Here is a 24,545-nt window from a genome sequence, read left to right on the forward strand (position 1 = left end):
CTGCCCCCCCGCACCCCCCCCGGGCCAGCCGTCACCCGGAGTCACCGGCCAGGGCGAGGGGCTTTGGGCCCTTTGGGGTTTTGCAGGGAGCAACATTGCTCCTGTCCGCTGCCTGCAACCATACGCACGGATGCGTGCGTGTGCTCGTATGCATACGTATATGTATGCATATACGTATGCATATATGGGTATATATGGATATGTGTGCAGACTTGCATGTTTATGTGTATATGTATGTATACATGTGCACATGCATGTGTGCATGTGTACATGTTTATGCATATGCATGTGTGCATGTATATGTATATGTGCACGTATGGATACATAGGTATAAGTATGGGTATGTTTGTATACAAACACATATACACATGTGTATATTTATGTGCACACAAACAGGCACTGCTTGGGAAAGGCTTTCCTGCTGCCAGTTTGTTACACAAGCTGTCTGGAACTAGGGCAAAGGAATAAATGCAGCCACCACCCCCTCCCCCAACACTAGAAATTTAGAATTTCTCCAAAATTTAAGAAAAATGCGAGTCTGGGAAAAGGGCCATGCCCGGGATGAGGGCGGGCCGCCTCACGTAGAGGAATAGAGCCCTTGCCCCTTTAAGAAGGGAAGGGCGATCCCCGCCCCTCACCAAAATGGTGGCCGCGCGGCACACATTTCCGCCCGTCACCAAGATGGCCGCCGGCGGAACGGCCATTACGTAACGGCGCTCTCCTCCATCAATCACGCAGCCGCCAGCTCTCTGCCACGCCCCCGGCCCCGCCCCGCGCTCGGCCGCCTCCGATTGGCCCGCCCTCGGGCTGGAGCGGCCATTGTGGGGGCGCGCGGCGGCCTGTTGGCGGAAGTGGTGGTGCGGTAAGTGTGCTGGAATGCGAGGATCAACCCCCGTCCCTCCCCTGCCGCCGCGCGCTGAGGATTGTGGGGGCCGGCGGCGCTAGGCGGCGGGAGGCGCCGACCCGGGGCCGAGGCTCTGCCAGCGTCGCGCAGCGCCCGGGCTCGGCCTCGGCCTCGGCCTCGGCCTCCGCCTCCTCCCTCTCCCTGCCCCGTTCCTCGGGGGGCGCTTGGGCCCCCTTCCTCCCCCACCTCGGCGGCTGGGGGCTCTCCCGGGTGCAGGGGTGAGGGAGGCGGCGGGGCATCCTCCTCGCCCCTGGTGGCGAGATGGGGCTGGCTGGCTCTGGAGGGGGGTTTGCGTTGCCGGCTGAGGTTGCTGTGTAAGCCTGCAGGGAGGAGGTTAAAGCTGGAAATAGTTCTGGGGTGCAGGGGAGAATCTCATGCCCCCTTCCAGGAAGAGCTAATAAATAGAAGCTTCTGTTCATACTGGATTTCCCTTCTGGTGGTTACTTGTTTTTTCGGTTCTCTTCTTGCACTGGGTTTTCAAGTTCAGGGAGTGGGAGGGGACAGTCTGGCCCGGGCTAAGTTTGCAATTGGATTTCCCTCAGGACTGACTCTCCAGAAAGATGCAGTTTTTTGGCCGGCTCGTGAATACCATCAACAGTGTCACCCACATATTTACAAACCCTTACCGGGTAAAGGAGGTGACTGTTGCAGAATATGCTACTTGTACCTGCTTGAGGGAAGAAGGCAGGGTGTCCCTGTATAAGAATGGTTTTGCTCGCTCCTGGGATTGCCTGCTGGTGAATCCCCAGAGCCCACAGGTTGCTTTCCGGTAAGTGACAGACCATCCCTTCCTGATTGCTACTCAAGTGGTGCTTCAGGTCTGTGGGGGTGGGGTGAGGTGTTTGACCAGCAGGTGGGCTCGTTAGAAATGGGAGGTGCTTTTGTGTTCTGGTGAAGAAGTTGTCAAAACAGCCTGCGAGAGTGAGGAAGGTATCGCCTGACTGACTGAGTTCAAATGCTGTGGAGAACAGGCCACCACATAATAGGCACACAGGTCTGAATGTCCACAGATGCATCCACTTTTATGCCTGCCCTTCACTATTTTAGGATCAGGGGCACAGGTTACTTGAGCCCTAAAGTTAACATTCCTCAGGAAGAATGAGACTGCTTTGCTTCCCTAGCAGGCTCTCTCCTTCCCTTGAAACGAGTCTGCTGTGTGATAAGGGAGCAGAGGAAAGTCCCTAGCAGTAATGTTTGGAGGACTGTGTCTTTCTCTGAGCAGGACTTGCACTGCATTTGCCTTTGCCTTTCTTTTCTCTTGCCTTTCCCCCAGGCTCTTCCAGCTTGACGATGAAACAGATGCTGTTGTGCATTTTGAGCAGTATGCCAGGCAGCTGCGTCCTTTCTATGAGAGCTCTCATCAGCCCTTGTCATTGGAGGCTCTCCAGCAGCTCAGTGACTGCTTCCGCAACCACCCCAGCTGGTCCTTGGCACATGTTGCAGTGGAGATCGGCCATCGCGAGAGCTTCCGGCACAACCATGTTCTCAGGCAAGAGGCAGTGAGGGATCTCCTATGGGCCTAGTGCTGGGAACAAACTTGGGAGGGGAGGCTAGGCAAGATCTGGGTATCCCAACTTGCTGTATCAATGTAAAGGGAGCCACTTCTTGGAGAAGCGTAACACTTGCAGTTACCACAGTGGCTGAGTTTGCAAGTGCCCACCTTGGTATCTGTCTTGTGTGAATAACAGAAATGATAGCAAAGGGTGTCTGATGGTCTCTGTGTAAGTTTATTGGCAGTCTAGACCTGTTGACATTAAAGCCCAGACTGCTGGTGTTGAGCTAAAGGAGCAAACAGCTTTGCTAGAAGCACGAATAAAACTCTTATGACCCTCGTGGCGCTGCTCTTCAGAGGGTGTTGTGGCACTGTAAACCACAAGAGAGCAGGTGGGATAGGACTGGCTTTGTGGAAATGCACAAGAAGGGTACAAGCCTTTCTTTTCTTTCCTTGGGGAAATCCATTTAGGAAAGGGCAGATCTGTGAGGAGTTAGTGGACTGGGGGATGTATTGCAGCACCTCTTGGTTGCTGACTGTACTTGTGTCCCCCTTTCATAAGGGCAGTGGGAGCTGCCTGGTGTCTCCCTGATGGGCAGGACAGGGCTGTGTGGCAGGAAGAGAGCCTGTGGCAGGGCTGGGACTGCTTGGTAGCACTTTCTTGTGCTCCTTCCCTGGCAGTAGTAGGCTTTCATGAACCGTGGTGGTTTGTACCAGCTGGGCCCATCACAGATGCTGAAGGTAGCTTTGATGTGGCTACCAAGGAGGCTGTGCATCCTTGTCTTTGCAGCCCTTCCTTGGTGTCACATTGACTCCTTTCCTCTTTCAGCTGCGTGAACAACACAGACAGTGAAGAGGGTTGTACCCCGCTGCACCTGGCATGCCGCAAGGGGGACGTGGTGTGCCTGCAGGAGCTGATGGAGTGCCATGCACGAGTGGATGTTACTGACAGGAACGGGGAGACAGTTTTCCACTATGCTGTGCGTGGGAGCAGCTCCCAGATCATCGAGGTGGGAGTGGTTTCAAAGATGGAAGGAGTGGGAATAAAATGGATCCCCTCTATGCTGTGAGGGGAGAGAGAGGAAAGTAGCTCAGGGCTGCACACTGGGGAGAAGAAAGCTAAACTGTTTCACTTTGCTGCAGCATCATGTGGGTACTTGAAGCTGACTTCAGCCCCTTTCTGCCCCCTTTACTGGTGTGGCTTACCATGAGTGGACCCCAAATTCCAGCCTGCAGTGGGGCAGGGATATAAAGCAACAGATTCTTCAGAAAGTGTCCTTTATTGACATTTGCTTCAGGCCTTAGTCCTACTTTTCCTCAGGCCCTTGGCTGTCCCCTCTCTGTACCCTCCCAACAGGGCTTTTAGCTCTGGGTAGTGTGCTCCAAAAGGGGCCTTTTGGCTCCTGGAGGGCAGCGTGTATTGCCTGCCAACTAGCAGCTCTCCTCAGCCTACAGAGCTTGTTGATTGAACTGAGTGGCCTTGCACTGGGGACAGCCAACAGGGCCTTGAGGCAGTCTGAAGCCAGAGGCTTTCTCAATTGCTGTGAGGTGTTGGGCAGAGTGACAGGGTTCATAAGGGCGTGAGTGGCCTTTTGCGTTGGTTCCTTAGGTCTATCAGTTCCTGAGTGCTGAATGCAAGACAGGCTCTTGCCTACACCTGTATCCCCCATGTTTGCCCAATACCTGTTGTGACATCTCTTCCTCTGCCTGCCAGACTGTGATGGGAGTTTCCTAATGTGTGACTGGGGAGGGATGACGATCAGGGCTTGCCATGCTGTGGAGTAGAACAGTTAGGACCTCTGTATTAAAAAGATATCCTCTTCCTGTATTTCAGTTTGATACCATCTTGGCTTGTTTGTTCAGAGATGCTTTTAGTTCTGACCAGTCTGTTGCCTGTTCTTCACTAAACCAGGGAAGGAAACTCTAAATTTGTTTTTCTTGTGCACAGTGAAGCCTGCAGAGTTTCTTCAGTATGGCAGTGGGGTATTTTTGTGTAACAAACCAGTCAGCAGGTAACAAGCCTGAAATTTACAGGGAGGAGAGGAAAATGCCTTCAAACATCTCCCCACGTGTATTTTAAACAGAACCCTATTTGGGGCTGCAAGCAGTGCTGGGGTTGCATGAGAGGCTAAGCTCCTGCTGCTGACTGGCCATGGTAATTGATGGGGCTACAGCAGCAGAGGAAGCTTCTGCTTTCAGTTGGTGCCCTCATCTACTTTGGCCACCTTGGCTCCTGCAGTGTGACTTCTGCAGCTGGTGGGTGCGAGTCTGCTGGGCTGTGATAGTGCAATGTTCTGGGTTGTGTGAGCCCTTTCTGGCTGAGGGGTGTGTGTTTTGGAAGCACATGGGCCAAAGGAAAAGAGCGCAAAGTGCAGCAATCAACCTCTCAGGAGAGAAAACAAGGAACACTTTAATAATCACCATGTTGGAAGTAGAGGTAAAGAGGACAGGCTGTGGTGTTGTCAGGAACCCAATGCTGCAGAGTCTGTCCTTGGAGTTCAGGGAGAGAGATGGTGAGCACTTTCTGTATCTTTATTTTGGTGGTGGGTAACTTTTTTCCCTTTCTTTCTTTTTCTCAGCTCCTGGGAAAAACCCCAACTGTTGGCTTGGACCATATGAGCCATGAAGGTCTGACCCCTCTGCATCTCGCTTGCCAGCTGGGCAAAGAGGATATGGTTCGCTCTCTGCTGAAATGCCGTGCGCGCTGCAGCATTATGGGGACAATGGGCTACCCCATTCATGTGGCTCTGAAGTACTCCCAGAAGGGGTAAGCAACCTCTAGGCCTGCTAGAAGAGGGCTTTTCCTCTTTTTGGCGGACCTGTCTGCCTGCTTTGGGTTGCTCAAGGCTGGACCATTTTGGGGGCAGTGCTCAGTAGGTGGGTGTCCTGTCCTGTCCTCTGCTGCATCACTGCGCTGGCAGAAGAACAGAGATGTGCTGGTATGGGAGAGAAAGACACTCTTTCAGAAGAAAGTTATGTTTTTTCATGCAGTCTTCTATTTTTTATCTGTCTTTCTCCTGATGTCTGATATTAAAATATATAGAGAGAAATTTGGGAGAAAACTAAAAATAATGTTTGTGGGGAAAAACCTTTTTGCAAAATGAGCTGTGAGGGGATGATTTAGTAATGTTTAAACAATATTGGTACTGCTGTACCTCCATCTTTCAGAATGCTCTGTCACTGGTAAGCTTTCATTCCAAAGCTGTTCATTATTCCCATCTCTTGTGGGCCAAAGTTAGTGCTGAACCTTAATAACTGAATTGAAACTGAACTGAAAGAGATACGTTGTTCACTTCCTGCTTTTGTTTTTCCTGGAGATACTGGAATCTCTTTTGGGTGTGCTTTATAGCCGTTATTTTCATATAGTATCTCAGCCCTACAGATACTGCCCTTGTCTTGTTTGCAAGTCAACAATAACTGCTGCTAGCTATTTTTTTTTCAGCGTTTTAAAAAGTGCTTTCCTACAATAGAAATACACTCACAAGCCAAAAATATGCTCAAGTCCCTTATTTTGCAGTGTGGCTTGATCTTTGATACATGATTTATTTAGTGAGTATATACTTACTTGTTCCTTAAGTCTGCCTAGCCATGCTTTCTAGGCACTAGACACTAGTCTAGTCACAATATATGTGATTTCTCACTGTTAGGGAAGTACACAGACTTTCAATTTGTGTAAGCATTTAACTATTTTAGTTTTCTCCCCAAGTTTTTTGGGGAACAGTGGGGAGAGGAGAATTTCCCTCTCAGACCTTCAAAGCTTCCAGAAACATCACAGTCCTATATTGGAGAAGTACCCAGGTGTTCCCCCACAGCTCAGAACTGGGAAGGGATTCTTCTGCTTTCTCTGCGTGCTGTGCTGCTCGTATGCTTCCTGTCTCTCCCTTCCTTTTTGAAGAGAGTGAAATATGACTGCTTTGCTGCTGAGGAACTTAAGGTGTCACAGAGTAGCCTGCTGCTGCCATAGCCTTATCTGAAGGGCTCTGGGTGGGAGGCAGATGCTGACATGAACAGAGGTCTTGAATTGAGATGACTGCCACAGATCTCTTCATCTCGTTGTCTTTGCCAGGTGTGCCCAGGCCATCCTTGAGGCAGATGGCAGCCAGGTTCACTCCAAGGACCCTCGCTATGGAGCCATTCCGCTGCACTGGGCAAAGAAGGCGGAGGTAAATAGAGCCAACTCCGTGGCAAGAGTCTGTGCTGCCACCCAGCACCCTGACAGCCAGTTAATTCCTTCCAGTGCTGGCCTGTCCCTTTCCTGCATGCATGTGTAGAGCCTTGGAAGTGCCAAATTTCAGCAAACTGCCTAAAACGCCATCCTGCTGTGGAGGTGATTGAAACTATGTTTGATTCTCCTTGCTCTGGGCTGATCAGTGCTGTTTGCTGTGGGGGATGGAGTGGTGAAACCTTGCAGTGAGATGAACTGGCTGGCTCATCCTGGTACTTTATCCTTGGCTGTAAAACTGTCAGCTTGTTCCTTTTCCCTCTTTGCTGGGGGAATTGTAGCACTGTTGCTAGACCGTAGTTACCCCTAGGGGGAGCTCTGCTCTCACTACCTGCCAGTTTCAAGGCAGGCTAATGCAGACTGATGTCTTGGCAACTGCAAGGCAAGTGTGAGGTAGGCACAAGTGGTGGCATGTGGGTTATCATGCATCTTTTGCCAGAGGTGGCCTGATGAGTGATATGCTGTGCTGGAGCACTGGTATGGTACTCCTTTGAAGCAGAGAACGTCTCTGTGGAAGGACCGTTTCCCTCCTGCAGTATCGAATCCCTCTGGTAGAGGGACTGAGCAGACATAAGTCTGCTTGGCTTATAAAGAGAAGAAGATCAAAAAGCAAACGCTTTCCTCCAGTCTGCAAGGATTTTGGCCCAGGTAGGGATTGCTTGTTGGTGGTTTCTCCCTGCCCCCCCTTTTCTCCATTGAGATCTGCTGGTTGTTATACCTTCATATAAGACTCAAAATATCCAGAAGCTTTAGCAGGCTGTGGAAAACCACCAGGTAGTGCTCTGCTAGATGACAGAGGAAACACTGTCTCCAGTGCCTGGAATGATGCAGCTGGCTTCTGCCAGCAGTTGTGTCCAGGCTAAGGCTTGCTCCTCTTCACCTGCTTTGCTTTCCCCTGAGATCTCAATTGTTTGAGCTTCTAGGTGTCCTCACCGTTGCTGTTTCTCTTCTCAACCTGGCATGTTCATGCCTGGGCACAGATGACGCAGCTGCTGCTGGAGTATGGCTCTGATGTGAATTTTATCAGCCGGACAGCTGACATGGCTCTACACATTGCAGTCAAGAGGGGCCGCTTTGACTGTGCAATGGTACTGCTCACAAATGGGGCCCGCACCAATGCCAAGGGTCAGGATGGCAACACTCCGCTGCATCTGGCCATGAAAGTGAGTTTTCTGCAGAGGCTGCTGGAGAGGAGACGGTTTTTTCCTGAGGGGCTGAGACAATGGCAGACTTCTTTGAAGTCCTGGCTGTTCAGGGGTAGGAGGGGTGGGGGGATGCATTTCATGGGGTGATCCCCTATGAGTGCTTTAGCTAGTGAAAAGAGGATGGGAGGGATGGAACAATATAGCTAAGGGGAGCATGGCCCTTGACTGAGCTTTCTTTTGTCCCCTAGCGCGACCATCTGGACATGATCAAAGCCCTTGTTGTATTTGGAGGGGATGTTGAGATCCCCAATGACTTCGGGGAGACTCCAGGGCTGTTGGCAGCCAGGACCAGCAAAGGTGAGAGAACATAGCAGCAGCCCTACAGAATGAGCCTGGCATCCTGTCTCTCTTGTTGGTCAACACAGTGTTTTGGGATAGTGAAAAGAGGCCAAGCATGGGCAATGCTTCTCCAAGATCCTCTCCTAGCTTCCAGTTGCTTGTAGCGTATGCCCTTGCTGAGCTAGTGGCATAGGCTTTGTATTAAGTTCTTGATGAACTTCTCTTCTGTGAGACAGAGATGCAAGAGGAAAAGCTGGCACACATTCTTCCTCTTCAAGCTGTGGTGTTGGGCACTTCAGGTTCACAGCAGGATGGGGCAGTGCCGCTGAACTCCCAGGCATAAGCAGGCATGGGGTGTTCTTCCATAGCAAGAAGTATGTGGTGCACACACCCCTGAAGCTGCACAGCCCTGGGTATCCCTGCTGTGCGCAGGTGCTGCTGCCTAGTGATAGGGGAGGGATATCCAGGGGATGTTTTTTCCCTTCCCCAGGTCATTCCAGAGGTTTGTGAGGGTCAGGGCTGCTATGGATTTGGCAGCACTCCCTCCCTCCAATGTGTGCCTACACTGATTCTCTTTCTGATCTCTGTGGCTCCCCCTTTGTCACCTAAGGTGCAAACAGGAAAGTGCTCTTAGACCTGCTGCAGACTGTAGGGACTGAACGCTGCCACCCACCCAACCCTGACTCCCCATGTCTGGCACCATCTGCTGCCTCCTTCTTCCTGGAAGGGCAACCTCCCCCACGGAGCAGCTTCAACAGCTTAGGTAATGCCTTCCCTGGCCTTCCCTTGCTCTCCTCCCTTCTCGCTTCACAGTCCTCTCCCAGATATCTTCTCCAGACTGCCTATGCTCTGGGGGCTGTCTCGTAGCTCTGTTTCTGGTGACTGTCCTCATTGAGCTGTTGCAGGATCCAGGCTCTTCTGTTTTTCCCCGTCTTAAACTCTGTAAACTCTCCTTTTGTTTTATAGACCTGACACAATGCAGCTGTGCAAAGAGGAAAGGGAAAAATCATTTCCTCACCCCACTAGAAGCGATGTAGGCCCTATTTGCCTGTATGCACTTCGTCCACTGGGTCATGTACAGATAGGGAAGTACTTGCTGGTCTGCCTTGAGGACAGCCCAGTGTCATGTCAGCTGGCACAAGGAAATCAGAAGTGTCTCTCATTCAGATCCTGGAGATCAGCTAGGAGAAGGAGGGGATGAAGCCTAAGGAGCAGTGATTCTGGGCACTGAGTTTACATTGCACATAGGAAGAGCCAAGCTCAGGACATATGATTGTGTCCTAGCTTGTGCTCTGTACTACTCATCCAGTCTGTGTGAATAAACCCATGGGCCTATACTAGGTGTTTGGGCTTTCCTCCTCCAGGAAGCTCCATAGCTCAGGCTGAGGCAGTGTGAGCAGCTATGGAGTGGGTGGTGGGTGAGTCAGAGTGGGACACATGAGGAAATAACAGCCTCTTCTGGTCCAGTTCCTCTCAGCTTGGTGCTCTCTGGTGCAAATGTCCCTCCCTTGAGGCTAGAGGAGAATGTCCCCCTTGGCCCTGGAGTGTCTGTGTCTCCACAAGTCTTGCTGGGAGTGTCTTCTGACTGTGGTTTTGTGAAGGTGCCTCCCCTAACTCTGATGCACTGACAGTAAGGCCCTTTTCAGCATGGACTTTGGCCCTTGAAGAAACTCCTGATCATATTCCTTTGCTGTTCACGGCCACCTTCTCAGCTGGGCACTGGCAGCAGTATTTGACTTCTCTTCCTCTGTTCTTTCTTTTTTTAGTTTCACAGGCTGGCTTCTCACCTAGGCTGGATTGGTCCCCTGCACCCAGGGTGGCCTGGGCTTACATCAACAGAGGGGTAATGGCAAGCCACCCTGTCCCCAGAGCTCTCCTGCCTAGGTTACCTTGCAGGAGTAGACTTAGGTTTTACCTCATGGCTTGCAGTAAGCTGCATAGTGGGCATGCTGCTAGGCTCTGCCTTCTCTCTCACCTACTTTGTTCATCTGCTTCTACAAATCCTTCCTCTTTGCCAGTGCACCTCCAGCTGTCTGCTCTCAAGAATGGGGTTTCTTCTCTTTGATGTGGGGTTTAATTTGGGGGGGGAGGGCGGGGCAGAGACAGGGTATCTCATGGCTAGGGGTGAGACAAGTTGTGTCCCCTGGAGGGGGTTTTATTTGATGGCGGAGGGAGTTGGATGTTCTCTGTGTCATCATGGTAGAAGTCATTTACTGCAGGGGTGGGAAGTTCAGGTACCCCAGTCAGCTTTCTGGGGGCAAAGCAGAGAAAGTAAGAAAAATAACTGAGGGTTTTCTAATTGATTATAGCTTGGACTAATATCTCTTGGAAGTGCTTGCGAGAGGGTTTAGGTAGCAAAGTGGTTATCACTAGGATAAAACAGATTCTTATGTCAGCAGTTGGGGGCTGTTACATCACCGTCTGCCTGGTGGTGGAATGGGTTTCTGAGGAGCGTCTGGAACACAGGGAATAAAGTAGGGGAGGTCAGGAGGAGGCCCTTTTCTGCTCTTTGCAGTCCTACTGCTGCAGATGAAGTGAAAACCAGTTTTGAGTCCCTTTCCTCTGTAGATGCTGTAAAGATGCCTGCATCACACTTGCTCAGTTTTTTTGAATTTTTATTTATTTCAATTTATTTATTTTTCCTCCTGGACATTCATGGCCCTCTAGGGTACAAAGACCTTCTCTATGTTTCTGCGGCGGTTGGACAGCTGTTGAAGACACCAGATGTTGTGGACTCACCTAGTGAGGGTGAGAGAAAGTAAGTGAGAAACAGTTTGTTTCTGGACTCCTGTGTGGCTTGAAGGTGAAAGCTGCATGTATGAATTCCTCCCCGCCCACACCTTCCAGAAGGCTTGGCATCCTCAGAGATGACATTATTTAGCGTCCTTTGATACTGCATTTTTTGCCAGAAATTCTCCCTTCTCCCTGTTGTGGTAAAGCTCTGTTCCTATAAGCCAACTTCTGTTCCTGCTCACAACTCTGGAGCTGCAGTGAAGCCTGAACTCAGCGGGTGAAACCTCTGCTCTATCCGTCCCCTGTGCTACTGGTCACCAAACACTTTTTTGCCTTAGTGATTTCCCCATCTCCCTGTACTGCCCTGATGGTCATCCAGCTCCTTTGCCAGCTTGTGCACTGCCTTGGTAGCATCTGCACCTCAGCTTGGATGGAGCAGAGGGAGGGTTGGCACTGAGGTGGTCAGAGACCAGAAGTGCTGCTAGCATGGATTTCGGGTTCTCTTTTTGTTCAGAAGGCAATATTCGTTACTGTGCAATAAGGGACTTGCACGTATTTCTAGCTTGTGAATGTCTCCCTAATGCAGGGGAAAGTTAGAGATGGCTAAAAAGAGCAAACAGTGTTGCACCAGATTTTATGCTTATTTGGCCTTGTTCAGGACAGGACAGAACAGTCTTACTTGTATCTGAGAAAGCACCACTGGGTTTATTCATGAGCTGATTTTTATTGTCCACAGCAGCGTTCTTGTTACTGGTCTAGTTTCCCATCCCTGTAGGTTGTGTTCAGCTGTGGTGTACTGTAACTTGCAAGCAGTCCCACAGTTCCCTGTCAGCCTTGTTTGTCTGTCTCTCTCCAGTCAAGACCGCCTCCTGTGCCTGGATGGAGGGGGCATCCGGGGCCTGGTGCTCATCCAGCTCCTCCTGGCTATTGAAAAGGCTGCGGGCCGTCCCATTCGTGAGATTTTTGACTGGATTGCAGGGACCAGCACTGGGGGAATCTTGGCCCTGGCTATTGCACACGGTGAGGACAGTGCAAGTAATAGGTTCAGGTGTTCCTCTGCATGTGGGGAGCGGGAGATGTGGGTTGGAAGCAGTCCCAAGAATGCAGGCTGAGACTACTTGTCCTGCCTAAGAAGGGAAGGGGTGTTCACTAATCAATGAAAGCCTGAGACCTGTTTTTGTGCTTGCTTCTCATGTCAGCTGGTCTTGAGCAACTTTCTATATTTCAGGAAGGCGTATAGTGGAGGAGTGCAATGTTCTGTTCTTCCCCCTCTCTATAAGGTGGCTTTGCAGCAGGGTCATTGGCACTTTCTGGTAGTGGGTAACTAAGCTCCAAACTTGTGCTTTTTGTTTAATCTTCCCAATGCTGCTGAAGTCCAGGAATGTGACAGGCAGCCAAGGGAGGGGATGGGACTGGGAATGACACCTCCCATTGCCCACTGGTCCTGGAAGGTCCAAGCTCTGATGCTCTGTTTGTTCTGCCTGCCCTTGCTTCCACCCTGTGCTCCTGCTGATGCTGTTGCCTGTCTCAGGGAAGTCCATGGACTACATGCGCTGCCTGTACTTCCGCATGAAGGACATGGTGTTCCAGGGGTCTCGGCCCTACGAGTCAGAGCCCCTGGACGAGTTCTTGAAGAAGGAATTTGGGGAAAACACCAAAATGACAGATGTCCAAAAACCCAAGTAAGTCCTGCCTGGGGTGGTACTGATTGGTGTTCTCACAAGTGTACTGTGGATCAGATGTTCAGCCTCTCCTTAGAGCAGATCTGGAGGAGTGTGATGTGCAGACAATTGGAGTCATAAGTGTGGTGTTTTCCATTTTATCCTTATTGTGTCATGTTCTGACCCCCAGGGTCATGGTAACAGGGACACTGTGTGACCGGCAGCCAGCTGAGCTCCACCTCTTCCGGAATTACCCTGTACCAGAGACAAAAACCTCCACAGAGTACAAGACAACTGCATCTTTCAAACCACTGACTCAGCCAGAAGGTAAGTGCTGACATACTGCAGTCCAGGCGGCTGATTAATTAGGGGTCCTTCCCTCGAAGACAGGAGATTGCTGATTTCTTCTCTCCTTGCTCTGAAAATGAGGATCTCTCAGGAATGGGTCATCCTTGATCTTGACTTAGTAGCTTGGTCTTAGAGGTGATTCCCTCTTCTCCCCTTCCCTCCTCCCTTGGCTTCTGTTGTGTCAGGAATGGGGGCAGGCTGAGATTTGTTGGAGATGGTGTCTGCTAGAGGAGGCCTGAGTGCCGTCAGTACGTTTTCTTGGGTCCTCAGGAGGTGGGTAACATGAAAAGGCTACATAACTCTGAAGCATGCAGCTGCCTCCAGCTTGCTGCTTCCTGTCTAGTAAACATAACTGGTTCACGCTCATAGTAGCGGCAGTGAAGCTGGTAGAGAGTAAATTTGGCCCAGGACACATAGGAAGTGATGAAAACATCTTTTTAAACCAACCCCTCCCCCCCCTCCACCCCTGGCCCCACACTTGCATATCCAAGCAGAGCCCCTTCTGTTGGAAGGAAGAGGCACAACTATCTGGGGCAGAGTCTTCTGGGATTGCAAGCATCTCCCTCCAGGCTGGTTTGCCCTGCACAAGCGAAGAAGGGGTGCTCTTTGCCCTAAGTGACACAGGAAAGATGCTGAAAGAGGCCCATCTGCTTCTTTCTCTCTCTCTGCAGACCAACTGGTGTGGCGTGCTGCCCGCTGCAGCGGTGCAGCTCCCACTTATTTCCGGCCAATTGGGCGCTTTTTGGATGGTGGGCTGCTAGCAAACAACCCGACCCTCGATGCCCTGACAGAAATCCATGAGTACAACAAGACACTGATCAAGAAGGTGAGGGAAATTCTGGCCATGACTGGTGGTATCTGAGGCTTTATTGGCTTCACTGAGCCTTCCTTGAAGGAGGAGATGGTTTGGGAATGGATGCTTCTCTAGCAGAAAAACAAGCTAGCACTGCAGCAGCCTGGAGGGATGTATGGAGGGGTATCTGTGTTGGGAATGGAGGCTTGGAGGTGAAATACCTCTTGCAGTAAGGTGTATGAGATGGGGAGGCAGGAATAATGGGAGAAGTCTTTGTCTGTGCTACTTTAACCAAGGATGGTTCAGTTGTTTTCTGTGGCTCATGACACAGCTCTGTGGGTCCTTTTTCTGCCCCCAAATAGATGGAGATGTTAGGGCACTCTGCATGGCTGAAGAGTGAATGTCTCCTATGGTTTGACCAGATGCTCAGAAAGATGACTATCTGCAGGTAGTAACTGCCCCCTGTAGCCAGGAGGGGACTTTTTTTCCCAAAACGGATATTGAGCCCTTAGCACTGAAAGAGTTGGACCGTTTCCTGGCCACCTACTCCCAGGATTTATCTGTGGAATGATCCCATGGGGCTGGATGTAGCAAGAGGTATAAGGGACAGGAATGTGCAACTGCTACCTTGTGAAGCCATGTAGGTTATGCCTGTCTTACCAGGAAGTACTAAAGGGAGGAGGTTAGGGAGGGGTAAGGGGAGAGAAAAGGCTTTTGAGCCTTTTGCTGTGTCTTACAGAGCCTCCCCAAGACTGTTTCACCTCAACTGTTGGTCCTTACAAACAAACTTTTTGTTCCTCTACAGGGGCAGAGGCAGAAAGTAAGAAAACTAGGGTTGGTGGTTTCCCTGGGGACAGGGAAGCCTCCGCAGGTCCCGGTGAGCTCTGTGGATGTTTTCCGCCCCTCCAACCCCTGGGAGCTGGCAAAGACTGTCTTTGGGGCCAGGGAGCTCGGCAAGATGCTGGTGGATTGTGTGAGTACTGGGAGGCAGGGGATGGTGGGAAGAAACTCTGGGCTTGCCTGTGAGAAGGGAGCAAAGGTTTCCAGTGTTCAGCTCCTTCCTTTTGGAAGGAAACTATTTCCTTGGCATTGCTCTGACTATAGCTAGTTCAAGGAACGGATGTAGTAGTGGGTGACCTGAGAATTGCTGGAGCAGAGCAGGTCTGAAGCCATGCCTGCCTGTTCAGTGTTTCAAGCACCAAGGGAAGGTGCAGTTCCTGCAGCAGCCCATGTGTAGGAAGGGCTGTGGTCAGTGACCCCTAAGAAAGTGAATTCATGAAACTCCCGAGTACTGCTTCCTGGAGGTGTTGAAAATGTTATCTGAGCAACCTGGACAAAAAAAAAAAAAATATCAAGCCTCAGAAAACAAAATCATTTGCTTTAAGGACAGCTTTGTTACTGCCATTGTGAGAATTAGCCAATGTTAGAAAAGTGGGAACATCACTAATAAAAAGCAGTAGTTCAGAGCTGTGGTCAGGAGTGTAATAGGCATATGTTCTTGCATGCTTCAAAAAGAAGCTCGTTAAGATGTTACGAATGAAAACAATTCAAGTGAATGAAAGCCAGAAAGATCATAATTAAGGTTCTGGCTGTAGTTTTAATTCTGTTGCTTTATCTTCTTTAAGCTTCCTAAAGCCAGAAGATACCTGGGAGGGTCCCTCTGCCTCCCTTGTCTTATGTCAGGCCTCTGTGGGAAATTGTCCCAGGATAGCTCAGATGACCTGCAGTGGTTGCAGACTCTACTGGTATTGAGCTTGTGGGACACAAATGGATAGAGGTAGTACCAAGAAAGTTGTGATTTGGAGCCTCCCAGAGGTTTCTTTAGGGGAATCCACTCTTCGCTCTGATGGAGGGCATCTTTGCTAACCAGGAGCCACTTGCTCCTGGTTCTCTTTCATTGTGGCTTGTGCAGTTCAGCTTGGTGCCAGGAGAGTGGCTTGCAGGCAGGGGGAGAGAAGCGTGACAACCAGGCTCTAAGTGTGGGCCTATTCTCCTGCAGTGCACTGATGCAGATGGCCCAGCTGTGGATCGTGCCAGGGCCTGGTGTGAGATGACAGATGTCCCATATTTCCGGTAAGAGCTTCCTTTCCGCTTTCTGCATAAAGCTTTTTTTAGCCCTCTCCCTTCAGACCTGGCTGCGGCATGAGTCATCCCAAATTGTGCTCCCACCAGAGGACTGCCTGCCCAGACCTGTCTTCCTGCCCCTTTGCCTCATGCCTCTGGCATATCAGAGTGCTGTGGCCCACTGTGTGACCTGATGCACTGGTCATGCTTTGTCCGGGATTGCTTATGGGGGCTATGAGGGTGCTGTCTAACAGGGTCCTTTGAGGATATGCATCCTGCCCTATTCCACCTTGGGGTACTGCACAGAGTGCTTTGAGACTTCTGTCTTAGACACTGTCAGTTGCTGAATCATGGCTTGCTATGAGCGATGTCTTGGGCCTTAAAGGAGAAGCAAGGCCATGGCTGTGCTCTGCAAGCCTCCTGGATAGAGGGGAAGTGAGTGCCTGAGACAGCGGGAGCCAGTTTGCACAAGTCTTGTGCTGAGTATGTTTTGCTGCCTTGTCCTGTTGATGTCTGCCCAGCTGGTGATACTGTCCTGGTATACACAGGCTGAGTCCTCAGCTGCACACAGACGTGATGTTGGACGAGGTGAACGACACAGTGCTGGTGAACACCCTCTGGGACACACAGCTGTACATCTACCAGCAGCGGGAGCAGTTTGAGCAGCTGGTGCAGCACCTTCTCGCCCGATGACTCACCTGGAGCTGCCTGTTCAGCATCCCTATGGCAAGGAGCGGCAGTCACTGAAATGGATGTGATTTGCTCTTGAATCAAGATGTTGGGGTGAGGGAAGGGAATAATAATAAATAGGAATTAATATTTAATAGACAACAGTGCACATGCACATGTTCCAGAACACATACACATGTATTTCAGGACAGCTGTGAAATTCTCATGTGTGGAGGACTATTCTCTCTGAACTGTAGCCCAGTCTCTGGTATTTGTGCTTGAAGCCCCCTTTGGTGTTGCTGCCCTGATATGTGACTGTACAGCTCTTCCCAGCAGCTGGAGTTCCCACCTGTTTTGTGCTTTAGCAGTTGGAGACTGTCTTCTGTCTGTGCAGCACCTCTAATGGCACAGCTCTATGCACCTTCCCACATTGCAAAACAGGCCAATGCCAGATAAAGCTTCTAGGATTAGCTTCCCTGCTTGGGTCAAGGTGTTTTAATGTGTGTAGTGTGGGGAAAGGGATTCTTTTTCCCTCAATACAGCCTATTTGAAGGGCTGTAGGAACTTTGTAACTTTCTCCAGTACGTCTGGACACAGAATAGTCCATTTGGCCTTGGGAGAAGGGGAAAACTTTTGTGAATCAGTTGTATTCTGTAGCCCTTTCCCCTTTTCCCTCAGAGATGGGTTGGCAACCCAGGTTCTGACTGCCTCATGGGGAGCAGACCCCAACAGAGGTGATGAAGCTGGGAGGTGCATTCTGATGACTGTTTAGTGCCCTCTAACTTGCTGTGATACCCTTTGCACAGGCTTAAGATGAGAGACTATATCCTTGGCTTGGTAGAGAGATTGGACTGAGTTAATTGGGGGAGTCATCAATCAGTTGGTTATCTGTCTTTATTCTTAATGTGCAATTGAAATGCTCTGAGATCAACTCCTACCAAAAAAAGCTGACCATGTGAAAAGTTGGATTTCTCTTAGTTTTCTTTTACTGCTGAAAAATCTCATCATGACTTCTGCACTACTCAAAGTTTCTGCAGTATGTTTTGCAGTATTTATAAGTGACTTGTATCTGTTTAGAAGAGTTTTGAGGAAGGAACTGGAATAACTGGAACTGTGAATTCTTAATATTTTGTCTTTGACTGGAGGGACTACTGTTGTGAACAGTGCTTCTATGCAAATACTAATGTGACCTGAAATAAAGAGAGGTTTGGATTCAGTTCCACTGTAATGCAGCCCATGGTTGTCTTGTCTCTCTTCATCCTGCAAGGTCCCAGAGGACTTTGAGCTTTTGGACTATGCGTTTCTTACACGTAGCAAATAAGAAACTGGGGACCTTGAGACATGGAATTATGCCCTTTATGTGGACTGAAGAGATGAATGGCCTGTTCCTTAAGCCAGGCCTGGGGGTGTTTGAGTGGTGTGGGTGCGTTGGCTGTCCTACAAAATACAGCATTACAAAGCTTGGCTTATCAGTTGCAGCCGGTGGAGATGCTTTGGGTCAGCTCTGACATGAAGATCCACCTGGACTTTGGCCAGGCATAAGAAGAAACACTGAAATCCCTCGGGATACAAATGACTAGAGATAGGGCTTTAGCTTTGTTATCCCCAAAATAATTCCTGGAGGAGGAAAATGCTGCAAGATTGATTGACCTGGTGCCCACTGATAGCTAGGGGACATGGCTAACAGGAGTATGGGTGCTGATTGAGCCATGAATAAGGCTGAAAACTGATTACCTGCCTTCCGATCTTTATTTTCATGAAGATTGTGGACTAAAAGGGTTATTAATATGGAGCAAAGGTTTTATTTCCCTCACGTGATGGAGGGGCTCACCTTGAGGAAGGTGTCTTGGTGGAATATTGAGTACAAAACCTTGCATCTCGGGATGGAGAGAACAAATGCTCCCTTCAGCTCTTTGCCTGTGACTTGTGCTCTCCCCCTCTCTTTATACGTCTGCACCACCTGCAAGGACTTCCCAGGATGATGCTGTGCTTGGGATCCTGGCAGGCAGGGAGAGCAGGATGGTTCAGGCACAGGCTTGTGCCAGAAATTAGGGAGCCTCAGTGAGACCAGGAGTGGGAGGGAGGCTTGGGACCCAAAAGGTTGAGACTTGGGGTGGGGGAAATACTGGGCAGGGAAGCAGTTAAACCTATTTTGAGCTTTACTTACTTTTTTTTTTCCCCCACTGCTATTTCATTGCTGCCTGCAATCACAAGCTGACAGGCATCTCCTGGCTTGCAGTACCTGTGGGTGAGGGACCTGAAAATGCTCTGCTAGCAGAGTGAGGCTGAGCAAGTTATCTCATAGCAGTGGGAGTGGCAGAGGCAGCAAGCCATAAGGAGGTTATTCTGGCAGGTGGCTGGCTCTGCAGGTGTTGGGATGGGGTGGGGGGGCTGGGTACTGAACCAGCAATCAATAATTAAAGGGGGTAGTCACATGCCCTTGCTGGCTGTTGCAGGATTCCTCTCTCCACAGAGTCTGGTTACATCCAGAGATCAAGTTCCAACCTTCTGGCTGGTGAATTATTAAACTCCAGCAGTGCTCCATTCCCTTTGTACCATGTACGTGTCTTTCTGCTGTTGTGCCTTTCCAGTGACAGACTCCTTCCATCCAGCTGGCACTGTGGAAGCAGGGTCCTCCGTGCCAGTATAACACCTCGCGCTCTCCTTCACTCCCTCCTTCTGTGCGGGAGAGGAAAAAGTCTCAGGAGATGGAGCTGTCCTACAGATCCACCATCTCCATCTATAAGGTGAGTCCTGGCACCAAAGGCTGCTCCTGGACACCAAGGGGAGACATGCAGTCAGGAGAAAGAGAACAGCTTTCTGCAGAAGGCTCCTATGGGTGGATGGCTGAGGGCTGGATGCCTCCCTGGGCAGAACTGGAGCAGCTCCTGTGGGCTGCATTTGAGAGCAGACCACTGGCGGGAGGGAAGTGTGGTGTAGGTCTTAGGGCAGATCTAGGAAGAAATTGGGCAACCTGGGTGGTTTGGACACAGAGCATGCTTAGAAAGGGTAATATGCCTACATTGCCTGTACTGAGCAAGAGTTAAGTCGGCTGTTTTCCCCTGTGCTGGAAGGAGCAGTTGGATCTCGCTGACACTTCCCTGTGCACATCTGCGCTCCAGCAAGGTGGCGAGGGCTGGGAGAACAGAGAATTCCTTATTTCATCCTCTAATCTCTCTTTTGTGCAGCAGATAGCTGCTATGTTGTAGGCAATAAACACCTTTGATAAATACAGCAGATAAAAGCTGAGATACTTGTTTAAAACAGTCCATCCCTCCTTTTATCAAGCTCTTAAATCTGGTGGTGCAGCAAACCCTGGCCAGGAAGAAGGCACTTTTATCCCTGGATAACAAGTGTGGGCCATCGCCCAGGCAGGCTCGGGAGGGGGAAAGGTTGCTCTCACAGGTCTCCTTGCAGTTAACTCCCGTCTGTAGTGAGTACGGGGAGATGGAGTAGGCCTTGGAAGAAACGCATCTTCAAGTGATGACTTGACTTTCCAGTGGATTACCTTGCCTTCTGGCATTGCTTCACTCCTGGCTGGCTGGAGAGGACTTGGGGCAGCCAAAGGTCTTAGTTATTTCCAACACGGGAGTTGAATTTGCATGTGGCCATCCATTGTTGTGTCCAAGGGAGCTCCCGGGGTTGCTGTCGGACCCAGCCGAACCACAGCAGGAGAACATCAGCCTGCTGCGGTTTCTGGAGCATGGGGAAGACTGGTAATAACCTGCTTCTGCTTGGCCAGAGTATTCTGGACCAGTTCAACCCTGCGCTGGAGAACCTGGTATACCTGGGGAACAACTACCTGCGTGCCTTCCACGGTGAGTGGTGTCCTGCATGGCCCAGGCCCCAGACCATGCTGCTGTGTGTCTGTCCTGGGCATCCCCTATGCATCAGGAGGGGCCACCGTCACCTGGGGCAAAGCCATCGGTCTCCCCTTGCATGTCCTGAGCTGCTCTGATGCACTTTTCTCCTGCTCCAGGACCTATTGTTGCTGTTAGGTGCGGAGGGGGAGAGATGGGGTGGCCCCTGTGCATTGCTTGTTGGGGCTGGTGATGCTGAGAGGTGGGTCATATCCTTACCTCCCTGCTCCTCTCCTTGCAGCATTATCTGAAGCAGCTGAAGTCTATTTTAAAGCAATTGAGAAGATTGGGGAGCAAGCGCTGCAGAGCTCCACCTCACACGTGCTGGGTAAGGCTCTCCCAGCTTGCCATCCCCTGCCCTGTGATGAGCTACAACTAAATTCTTTGGCATTGCCCCTTAGCCTCTCCCTTTCCAGGTGTTTGTGGGGGAGGAAGACAGTTCCTCTACATGGTGGCCCACAGTGCCAGGCCCTGTCCAGGCAACGAGAGTCAGGTTTATTGTGTGGCCTTGAAAAGCCCCCTAAAGCCCAGCACTCCCCCCCATGAGATCAGTGACTGGGCCCAGCTCCTGGGCAAGGACCTCAGTGATGGACCTGCTGCAGAAATCATTCTTTGCCAAATCAGCCTGCCCTGAGATTTGAAGTTTTCTCAGAGGAACCATTTTCTTCCTTGCAGCTGTGAGGGAAAATCTTGAGAGTATAGACTGGCAATACCTGATAGATTACTGTCTTCCTGAGCCTGCAGCCAGCTGAAACTGCAACTCAGATTTGAGGCGCTTACGTTCAGTGGTGCCATTTCATTCTGAAGCCTAATGGTGGCTGCTAAAAAAATATGTTTGGGGAACTGTTTACTGCTAAGTATTTTAGTAAAAAGCTTCTAGCAAGATGCGTTCCTCCTGCAATCTCCTATGTCATCTACACCATCCAAGTTGTTCCTCTGCTTTCTGTCATCAGTCTCTTCATTTCACAGTTTCAAATACTAACATTGGTGACTCAGGGCCAAACACAGCATCGACAATGAGGGGAAGCACAGGAAGGTGCAGCACTGCACCTGCTCTCTAGTATGGCCAGAACTGTGCATTGCATCGGAGGTACCAGTGGGGACAGAAAGGGGATCTGTGGAGGCTGTGGCAGTGGGGAAATACAGCACAGCCTGCCCAGGTGTCCAGAGTCCGTGGCAGAGCCTAGTTTGCCTGTTGGCACCTTGGCCTGTAGCAGAGCACTGGTCTGGGAGTTCCTTGGGCTGTAGTATTCCTGTGTTGGCAGCAACTGAGGCCTGGAGATCAGTGCCAGAGCCGAGCCCCAGGAAGCCGGCTACAAGCCTCTCTCAGGGTACAGAAAGTAGCGCACTGCAATATCTGTTGGACTTTCACACCTGTATATCAGTCTGCTGAATCTCATGCAGCTGGCAGGTCCCCATAACAGCAACTTTGCTCTACCTCTGTAGGAGCACGAGAAAGTGGCTGTGGTGTTTTTCCACCCTTTCCTCTCTCTTTCCCTGAAGGTGATATTCTGATGCAGATGTCCAACACGCAGAGACTCCTGAACTCTGATTTGGAAGTTGTGGTGAGTGTCTTTCCTGGGGGCTGATGCAGGTGGGGAATAGAAGAACCTCCTGTCCCACAGGTTGCCAGCGTTTGCCCAGGTTGCCCCATCTCCTGCCCTCTCACATGTCTGCCAGCAGGTGCCTGCCTCCCTGACATCCCTGATGTACATGACAGAGATGTGCTATGGAAGTGGCATGTCTAGAGCCTGGCTGCTGTTCAGTTTTGGGGCTGTCTGGGGACTGTCTCCACCTCTCCATGGGCAAGAGGTGGTGGGTGCACAGCAGACTGAGCAATGCCTGGCTCTGAGGATGAAGCCTGGCTGTCTGCTCTTTCTTTCGGTGGCACTGGTGGGACAAGAGTAGATGCTAACCTTTCCTGACAGCTGCTGTTTGCTCCTTGTGTTGAAGCTCAGGGACTTGTGGTCTGGTGGGTACTGAAATGGCATTGCGTGGCATGCTGTGCAACCCCAGGCTGCAGAGCTGCTCCACTGGAGCCGTAATGGCAGGAGATGCACATGTCTGGCCTCTACATGGGGGCTGGAGTTGGGCAGCAAGAGTCGCTGGCTCTGTGGGATTTGTGGGGCCACCCCACGCTGTGGTGCATGTAAGACCATACAGCAAAGGGATGAGCTTGATGACTCCTTTGCCTCTTCCAGGCTCAGACCTTCCACGTGGACTTGCTGCAGCACATGGAGAAGAACACCAAAATGGATGTGCAGTTCATTAGTGTGAGTGACAAACTCCCCTTCTCAGCTCTGCTCATTTCCCTCTCCCCTCAACCCAACAGCTCTTGCTTGAGCTCCTGAAGTTTCTCAGGTTTCTAGAGCAGGAGTTAGGGGGGGCTTCTCTCCATCTTCCCTCATGGGCTGTATACTCCTGGTCTGGCTGAGGATGGAGGGATAAAGAAGCCAAGTAACTGTTCTTTGTGCAGTGAGACTTGTGGAGTGCTTCAATGGGGCTGGGGTACTTGGCATCCTGGTACCAAAGCTCCTGACTTTTCCAGTCTACAGGCTCTGCATGGGTGTGAGTCCTGTACATTGGCCTATGCCATTGTAGCCAGACTGGCCATGCTAGCATGTAGCCTCACAGGGAGAGAGAGACCTGGGGGCTTGCTCTCAGTGTGGCAGGAGCTGGGAGACAGTTCTTGCTCCTTCATCTTGAGGCTTATCAATGCTGTAGGACCCTTCAAAATAAAGAGGAAGGAAAAGAAAGAAAGGGGGCTAGACTCTTTTTCAAGAGTTCCAGGTGATGCCTGCTTTCAGGGGGCACCAAATGTTCAGTCACCCATCAGTGGGGCCTGTGCTCTGCCACAGCATGCCTGGGGCTCTGGTTCCTCATTGTGCCTGGTTTCTCCCTGGCAGGAGAGCCAAAAGCAGTATGAGCTGGAGTACCGGCGTAGAGCCACCAACCTGGATAAGTGCATGGCAGAGCTGTGGAGAATGGAGAGGGCCCGTGATAAAAATGCACGGGAAATGAAGGTGAGCTGTGATTGCAGGAAGTGGAGTGGAAAATGAATCTGATGATTCCTCTGGAGCTAGGACTGATTTCTGAGCAGCCTCATCCTTCCTTGGAAGCCAATAGATTTTGTCCTGAATTTCAAAAGACAGTGGGTTTATCTGGAAAGGAAGAAACTCCTTTTTTGCAGCATGCTGCTGACCTGTGGAACTCATTTGTGCAGTATCAGCCAAGCCTTTACCTCATTTAACAACCTTAACTGTGCAAGGGCTGGGTCCCTGCGACTCTGCCCTGGCCCCTCTGTGCTGCTCCAGCACTGCAAGTAGACTGGGAAGCTGGTAGACGAGACCACTCCTTTCAATCCTTCCACTCCCACATGCCTAGGTGAGCTTACTGCTAGATTTATGCTGACCCCTCCGTCCCTCCCTCTCTCTTTCCCCTGTGGCCCAGGAGAACGTGATACGATTGCGTTCAGAGATGCAGGCATTCATCTCCGAGAGCCAGAGAGCTGCTGAGCTGGAAGAGAAACGCCGATACCGCTTTCTGGCTGAAAAACACCAGCTGCTCTCCAACACCCTCCTCCAGTTCTACAGCAGGGTATGGCCTTGGCATTTGGGGGGCTGGAGGGGGCACAGAGACAGGAGGACCCTGGGGCTGGGCAACCCTGTGGGTGAAGGCAGCGTCTAAATATGGACTGGGCAGAAAACAATTTCATTTCTTGCTGTGGAGTGCAGGCTGACTGTACTCAGCTGGGGGAGAACAGCCTGGGGCCGGGGAGAGGGCAATGATAGGGCTTACATGGGGTTACTTGAGTGTGTGAGTGATGGGAGAGGGAAGGGTGATGTAGTCATTTGTGGCAGCAAGCCATCTTTGGGACCACAGGGTCTTTACTGGAGAGTAGCATGCTAGACATTCACTCCTGCGGGATTCTGCTCAGCTGCTCCCACAAACCTAATTGTCTCTCTTCCCCCCACCCCCCCTTCCCCCCCTTCCCCCCCTTCCCCCCCTTCCCCCTTCCCCCCCCCTTCCCCCCCCTCTTCCCCCCCCTCTTCCCCCCCCTCTTCCCCCCCCTCTTCCCCCCCCTCTTCCCCCCCCTCTTCCCCCCCCTCTTCCCCCACCTTCCCCCCCTTCTCCCCCCTTCCCCCCCTTCCCTCTCTCTTACCCCCTCTCTCTCTTACCCCCTCTCTCTCTTACCCCCTCTCTCTCTTACCCCCTCTCTCTCTTACCCCCTCTCTCTCTTACCCCCCCCTTACCCCCCCCTTACCCCCCCCTTACCCCCCCTTACCCCCCCGCTTCCCCCCTTCCCCCCCTTCCC

General features: G+C 51.1%; 2 protein-coding genes across 5 annotated transcripts in view; both read left to right on the forward strand.

Annotated features, from left to right (window-relative positions):
• Positions 1 to 785: 785 nt before the first annotated feature.
• PLA2G6 (phospholipase A2 group VI) lies at positions 786 to 17,602 on the forward strand. 4 transcript variants are annotated; one of them, XM_026102182.2, is made up of 18 exons: positions 786 to 862; positions 1,447 to 1,673; positions 2,178 to 2,393; positions 3,226 to 3,406; positions 4,976 to 5,163; positions 6,463 to 6,559; positions 6,634 to 6,723; positions 7,599 to 7,781; positions 8,012 to 8,120; positions 8,713 to 8,865; positions 10,770 to 10,860; positions 11,692 to 11,855; positions 12,367 to 12,517; positions 12,687 to 12,823; positions 13,516 to 13,670; positions 14,443 to 14,610; positions 15,637 to 15,710; positions 16,250 to 17,602. In XM_026102182.2, exons 2-18 carry the CDS (start codon positions 1,465 to 1,467, stop codon positions 16,392 to 16,394), a joined length of 2,511 nt encoding a protein of 836 aa, XP_025957967.2. In that variant the 5' UTR covers positions 786 to 862; positions 1,447 to 1,464; the 3' UTR covers positions 16,395 to 17,602. The 4 variants fall into 4 exon arrangements, with proteins under 4 accessions (XP_025957967.2, XP_025957961.2, XP_025957950.2 ...); XM_026102176.2 differs by lacking the exon at positions 786 to 862 and adding an exon at positions 895 to 1,340; XM_026102165.2 differs by lacking the exon at positions 786 to 862 and adding an exon at positions 895 to 1,122.
• A 1,312-nt stretch (positions 17,603 to 18,914) lies between these two features.
• Positions 18,915 to 24,545, forward strand: part of BAIAP2L2 (BAR/IMD domain containing adaptor protein 2 like 2) — a 13,195-nt gene continuing 7,564 nt past the window's right edge. Inside the window, exons 1-7 of the mRNA XM_064512596.1 lie at positions 18,915 to 19,117; positions 20,113 to 20,188; positions 20,472 to 20,558; positions 21,734 to 21,795; positions 22,432 to 22,503; positions 23,137 to 23,253; positions 23,681 to 23,827. Coding sequence (XP_064368666.1) covers positions 19,079 to 19,117; positions 20,113 to 20,188; positions 20,472 to 20,558; positions 21,734 to 21,795; positions 22,432 to 22,503; positions 23,137 to 23,253; positions 23,681 to 23,827 — 600 coding nt within the window. The 5' untranslated portion in view covers positions 18,915 to 19,078. The remainder of the gene's footprint in view (positions 19,118 to 20,112; positions 20,189 to 20,471; positions 20,559 to 21,733; positions 21,796 to 22,431; positions 22,504 to 23,136; positions 23,254 to 23,680; positions 23,828 to 24,545) is intronic.

Source organism: Dromaius novaehollandiae, chromosome 1, assembly GCF_036370855.1.
Source record: "Dromaius novaehollandiae isolate bDroNov1 chromosome 1, bDroNov1.hap1, whole genome shotgun sequence".
Lineage (NCBI taxonomy): Eukaryota > Metazoa > Chordata > Aves > Casuariiformes > Dromaiidae > Dromaius > Dromaius novaehollandiae.